This window comes from Podarcis liolepis, assembly GCF_965112155.1.
Source record: "Podarcis liolepis genome assembly, chromosome: 4".
NCBI classification, from domain to species: Eukaryota; Metazoa; Chordata; class Lepidosauria; order Squamata; family Lacertidae; genus Podarcis; species Podarcis liolepis.
The window spans coordinates 11,447,024-11,453,430 of NC_139558.1; the positions used below are offsets into that span (position 1 = coordinate 11,447,024).

The 6,407-nt window shown below is 41.2% G+C and overlaps 1 protein-coding gene across 42 annotated transcripts in view; it reads right to left on the bottom strand.

The window, feature by feature from the left end:
* The window catches only part of MYCBP2 (MYC binding protein 2), a 145,150-nt gene that overhangs the window by 79,524 nt on the left and 59,219 nt on the right, over window positions 1-6,407 (bottom strand). For all 42 annotated transcript variants that reach the window (XM_083500972.1, XM_083500967.1, XM_083500957.1 and 39 more), the window contains 9 exons: window positions 6,021-6,112; window positions 5,774-5,908; window positions 5,606-5,689; window positions 4,288-4,384; window positions 3,590-3,782; window positions 2,671-2,945; window positions 1,254-1,475; window positions 975-1,166; window positions 388-594 (listed from right to left, as the gene is read on the bottom strand). In XM_083500972.1, the coding sequence (XP_083357098.1) occupies window positions 388-594; window positions 975-1,166; window positions 1,254-1,475; window positions 2,671-2,945; window positions 3,590-3,782; window positions 4,288-4,384; window positions 5,606-5,689; window positions 5,774-5,908; window positions 6,021-6,112 (1,497 nt within the window). The remainder of the gene's footprint in view (window positions 1-387; window positions 595-974; window positions 1,167-1,253; window positions 1,476-2,670; window positions 2,946-3,589; window positions 3,783-4,287; window positions 4,385-5,605; window positions 5,690-5,773; window positions 5,909-6,020; window positions 6,113-6,407) is intronic.

Consider the following 6,407-nt stretch of genomic DNA (forward strand, 5'->3'; position numbering starts at 1 on the left):
ATCTTTTGTCCTTCAAGATCATTTTTTAATGTCACTTCCCCTCACAATTGCCTGCCCTTCAGCATTTAAACCGCATTCCTCAGCACCCCTAAAAAGCAAGTGTAAGCTTCCAAACCATGTGCTTGACAAGAACTAAGGTGCTTGCTTCCTAGGGGTTCTCCAGCCTCCTATTCTCTACCACCACAACAACTCTGACATATATCGTCCAAGAGAGGGAGATATTAACATTATATTTAAACTGGGCTGCACTGTTTTCGGGTGAGGCCCAGGAGTCCAATGTTTGCAACAGTTTTATGTGGATTTTTTTAATTATTACTATTCTAGCAGTTAAGGCAACAGCGTAGTTGAATTGCAGGGGCTTTTCATGAACAATTGTGAAGTACATACATCATCAACTAGTACTTCCAGTTCATATTCATGGATTCCTCCTCCTCCATAGACAGAGAATCCTACAACAATAACCCCAGGTTTGTCCACAGAGAAGCAAATGGCATCAGGGGATCCATTCCCTGTGTTCCAGCTTCTTCCTTGGCTTGTTTTTGTGAATCGATTTGGGCTTGACTTGACAGAATGAAGAGAATTAAGTCCATCAACCTGGAAAGGAGGAAGGCAGCAATTAGCAGAGAAAAATCCAATTTAAGGCTCTTTTAAATTAGATCCTTGCTTCTAAATCAACTTACATGAATGAAACTGTCCTATCAAGCACTGTTCCTTAATAAAATAATCCATTTATCAGTGAACTGTTTAACTATCCCTAGAAAAGAAAATGACTAAAGGAACTAGGAACACCTAGTTTTATATGGACAGCACAACATCTAACAAAATCCACTACAGGCTTCAAATTGGTTGCATGATTTCTGGAATGAAACATGATTCACTTGTGAAAGAAAAATATCAAAATATGGAAATGCAGTCTTATCTTAGCATGCACCACCCAATCCAGAAACAGAGGGATTATGAATTAACCACATTACCTCCGATCCCAGTGCAGAAGCTGTGAGTTCACTCACAATACTGGCAAGTAATCCACAGGTGTTAGAAACCAGGTGTGCAGAGAAAAGTTCATTTTCACGCCTAAGGCTATTTCTTACTGGCAACACGACAATCACCAGCATCTTTTCGAGTACTTCACGAAAGCTTGTCATCCCTGAGATATTTTCTTCACTCTGTAGAACAAATTGGCACATCAGAACGGAATGTCTCATATCAGATTGTTATGATATACGCCGTGTGCTTTTGTAGCTGATACTCGCCTGACTAAGTTTTTCCATGTGTGCTACCAGCAGAGGGAAGCGATGGGCCAGCGCAGAGTCATTTTCAGTGCTAACTTGTTTCACCATAGAATGCAGTAAGACTTCTCCATCATAAGCAATAGGAAAGATGGAGGTCAGTTTCACAGATGTGTGGCACAGGGCTGACATCACAGCTGCAAGAAGCCTACTGCTTGATGTCTTGAAGTTTGCTTCCTGGATATCCTTGAAATAAAATTTAAAAAATGCTTGTAAAAATGGCATAGCTGAACGGTGCAAATCAGCCTGTGTAACTACTTCTATTCTGCCATTACTGTTGGCCACTAATTTTATGATAATATGTATTATAATAAAATATATATATAGCCTTCAGAGTCCAGTACGCAGATGGTCAAAACACAAAATAAGGGTTGGATGCATGGCAGAAGGAAGGGATCACGAGTGCTAGTAGTCAATTCCTAGTTTTTAAAAAGAACAGAAGGTTGTGTTGAAATGGCTCTTCACCTGCTGCCCCTCAAAAGTGCAAAAGGGTGAAGGTCGCACATGTGAACAACCTTTATGCCACAGAGCATGGGTAGGCAAGCTAAGGCCCTGGGGCCGGATCCGGCCCAATCGCCTTCTAAATCCGGCCCACGGACGGTCCGGGAATCAGAGTGTTTTTACATGAGTAGAATGTGTCCTTTTATTTGAAATGTATCTCTGGGTTATTTCTGGGGCCTGCCTGGTGTTTTTACATGAGTAGAATGTGTGCTTTTATTTAAAATGCATCTCTGGGTTATATGTGGAGCATAGGAATTTGTTCATTTGATTTTATTTTATTTTTCACAAGGTCTGAGGGACAGTGGACAACCCCCCTGCTGAAAAGGTTTGCTGATCCCTGTCACAGAGGAATATCTCTGACAAAGGGAAGACTTTCGGGAGCTAGTACTCAACCTTCCCGGCAATGAGTTTTGCGGGCTGAGTAGGGGAAAAGCAGCATAATGAAGTAGATCAGAAGAGGAAGCTGGGAAGCAGCAGGAAAAGGACAGCAGGACATGGTGGTGAGTTGTAGGCCAAGGTGGGAGCAATGAAGAGAAAACTAGGAGAAGGAATGTTTAGAATGTTCCTGCAATCGCCTTCCTTTGTATAATGTATAAAATGTATACTTTATAGTTTTAGCCTTTATGGATAGGAAAGCAGTAAAGTAAAATGTTATAGGGCAATTTGCAATTGGAATTAAAGGATGGTACCTAACTGAAAAAATGGAGGCATTAGTCATGATAGCTGCATACTTAGAGAGTCACTAAATGTCATACGCTGGGGAAAGAATGAGCTACCGAAATGTTTCATCTGCTGTGACTGTCTGAAAGGTTAATGTCAATGTTTCACAATACTGCTTTTGAACTGTTTAAAAAAAATATGTACAAAGACTTTTCAGTACCTGATCTAAACAATTTAGCAAGTCACAAAGGCAAGCCCATTGTAGAGCTGGTGTCGGGTAGAATGAGTGAAAGCAGGCTGTGAAGGTGTTATGGCACTCCTGAAGAACAGCTTCGAGAAGATTCAGTGGCTGAGTGAGGTATCCTTGGGGGTCGTTGTCCAACTTGATCATACAGTGATCTACTCCTTCAGATAAAATTTTTCTTAGTAAGGTTCTAGTCTTCCCAATGCAGTCTGCCAGCTTGCTAGTTTCTTCAACAACGGCTTTCGTAGTAGCTGAAAAGAGAAAGACAGTTACTAACAAAATGGCAGACAATAATCCAATCAGATAATTTGACTCTCCTTCCTTGGGATGTTTTTAGGCAGAGATTGGATGATGGTTGTGTATGATCTAGATGAGATTCTTGCATATCAGGGAACTAGATAACCCCAGAATCCCTTGCAACTCTACAATTTGATGGTGCTACGATTCTATGACTTCAGTTCACCGAAGAAGAAAAAGGCTCAAATAACATCTACTGAAAATGGGTTTCCATTTCCTCAGACCAGTAGCTAGATTTTAAATCTGCTTTATCTTGTGGTGGGTTTATTTTGCTCTAAATGTTCCCTTGAAAACTTGGGTTTCATGCACTTAAGAAGAAGAAGAAGAAGAAGAGTTTGGATTTGATATCCCGCCTTTCACTCCCTTTAAGGAGTCTCAAAGTGGCTAACAATCTCCTTTCCCTTCCTCCCCCACAACAAGCACTCTGTGAGGTGAGTGGAGCTGAGAGACTTCAGAGAAGCGTGACTGGCCCAAGGTCACCCAGCAGCTGCATGTGGAGGAGCAGAGACGCGAACCCGGTTCCCCAGATTAGGAGACTACCGCTTTTAACCACACCACCACACTGGCTCTCTTAAGATATTTGAACTTAGTATATTACCTGACACGGGGTATATTTCACACGTATAGACACGCAGCAGCCTCAGGCAACAAGTGCCAACGAATCGCAGCCTTTCTAAATCCAAAAGGGTAGCTGTATACTGGAACCCTTTCAATCCTCGAAGCTCCTCTACTCCCAACACTAAGGTTGTCCAGCTCCAATGAAGAATGCTCAGTAGCGATTCAAAACACTCCTGTTTCAAGACAAGTTGTGGAAGAAGCAAGGTGACCAAATCCAAAAAGAAACCCCAACAACCTTCAGATAAAAGAGATTTCCAGTCCTATTCCTCGTCTAATGCCAGTGTTCTCAGCAAACTGCTGAGGATGCATGAGAATCTCTACACACCACCAGTAGAAATAACGATTGCTGGCAAGAGAGGTCCCAGAACCAGGTAGAAAAAATTCAAAATCCACCCACCCACCCATTAGAATGCTCAATTAGTGGGAACAAATGAAGCATCTAAGCATCTACCCAAGAGTCTGACTCAGACAACATATGATGAAGGATCCTGATGGATAAATAACCTCACTAATTCAGGATGACATTAACCATTGCATTGGACACAACAGTTTTGTGCAGGCATGGCATGTTGCAAGCAGTGTTAATTTAAAATATGCTTTAGCCTAGGTTCTATTAACCAATCTTAGATGAACAAACTAGGATGACCCTTGTATGCAACACTCTTGAAAGATACTTACCACTGAGACAGTTCTTGCGAAAGAGCGCTTTAAAATGTGCACAGGCTCACTTGTTTGCTGTTTTCCTTTCGATGCACTGCCATCGCTTGTTGGCAGCCTGAAAGCAAAAAAAAGGGTGGGGGAAGTATAATCCCACACTTCTTTACTCTAGATACTAGAGTATAGAAGTAGAATTTATAAACATTTGCACACGCTGTCAATTCATATGGTAAAACTGGAGAATGCACTAAATGTGGTCTTTCAAAGAATATCAAGCAGTCTTGATCCTGAAGATACATATTCTGTCCATTCCGTAAAATACTTCACTTTCCTATTTCACACAAGTTTTCTGCTAGGCTACAAGACAAGAGAAAATGAGAAAGTTGGAAAGCCCTGTTCTATGAGTGGATCCTAGCAGTTCTTAGGATCTAAGCTCTTGATGACTGCACGCTCTATTCTTTCTCTTTTTGGAGGGTCAGAGCCCTTCTGTAGATTAAATCAGCCAGCTGCCAAGGTCTTTTGGCATAAAGAGAGATTTATGTCCTTCTAACTGCAGGCTGTGTGCTCCCCCCAAGCTGCTCCCTGGATCAAGGGAACCTGCTGGAATAGTATTCTGTTTAAAGTAAGGGGATGCAGCTGCAGGTGGCTGGGGCAACTAGAAGAAATCCAGTGCAGTCCTGTGTGAGATCTACTATTATTAGTCCTCCAAAGGAGCCGAGAGCAGAAAACATCAATATTAATAATAAAACAAAACTTCTATTAAAGTTTAGAACTCCTAAAAAGCAATCCCCCCTCTCATACTATTAATTCCAGGACTTCCAGGGACAGAAATTTCAGCCGTCAAATGCCTGGGTAAACAGGCATGTTTTTAAATTTCTCCTAAAAGTTACTAGTGACGGAGACTGACTCCCCTCATTAAGGAGGGCATGTCACAAATTGGGGGCTGCCACCAAGAAGACCCTGTCACAGCTAACCAGGCAACCCAGTTCATCTCATCCAGGGAGAACCAGATATAAATGCTATATAGCGATAATGCACACTAGGTACATTTGGGATAGTCGCCATTGCTCAGGTTAAACTAATGAAAAAGTTGTAAGAGTGGAAAAATAGGGATAATCCTATACAAGTCACTTCAAACTCTTTGTAGGAAGGGTGAAATACAAACGAAATAAAAGAAAGGCTGAATGACGACTGCATCTTCATCGTACAGAAAAGGTTACAAAACTGCAATACTGACTATCGTAACAAGATGTTTCAGTGAACGCGGTATTAAACTGTCACTCCTCCAAATGACATCTATCACTGTTTCAAAAGGGACCAAATTTTTTTTAAAGCATACCTGTACAGCAACTGGGGAATCTGACCGGCATTAACATCTGTACCATTATTCGATTTCTTTGAACTCTTAAACTGGAAGACGACACTGAAGAAGAAACGTTATTCAAACACCAGTTATATGGCTTCTTCCGAACCTCAAAACAAAACATCCAAGAAAGAAAATATTTACCCATCATCCGTAGTAATAGATGCTTGTCCATGGGACCCACAATCACTGCTAGGGCCAGATACTCGTGCCCAGGCCACATACCACCAACCAGCTTGCAAAAGAACTGGTTCATCAAACATCATTGCATACTTTTCCCTGAGAAAAAGACACAGATAAAAATCTAACGTTATCGTTAAGAGTTTCACAACAAAATGAACTTTATGTGCATTATCTGTTCATCCTGCTTAAGGCTCTTCCTTCATTTTACCTTGCAGCACAATCATACGCCAAGACATCCGTTTCGGCAAGAAGGTCACCATCCGTCTCATGATCGCCTCCATCCGGACCCAATTCAAACAACTGAAAAGAGAAGCCTTTAAGAGTTTTACTTTCCTGCCTTATTAGTATGTCATTCTACCCCACCCCACCCCCCGAAAAAAATGTGTTGCGATGAAGGGTGGTATGAAACATAAAACACATGTATTTATTTACTGCAAGTTTTCTCTTGTTTTCAAATTTAGTTTTCTTCCCAGGAAAGCTGTTTCCCTTTGGTTCCAAAAAATATAGAGCTCTTTTTTTAACCTCTTTCTCTCTTCCTATACCTGATCAGTGTAATGCTATATTCTAAACTCAGATTTAAACATGTTCCAAAACA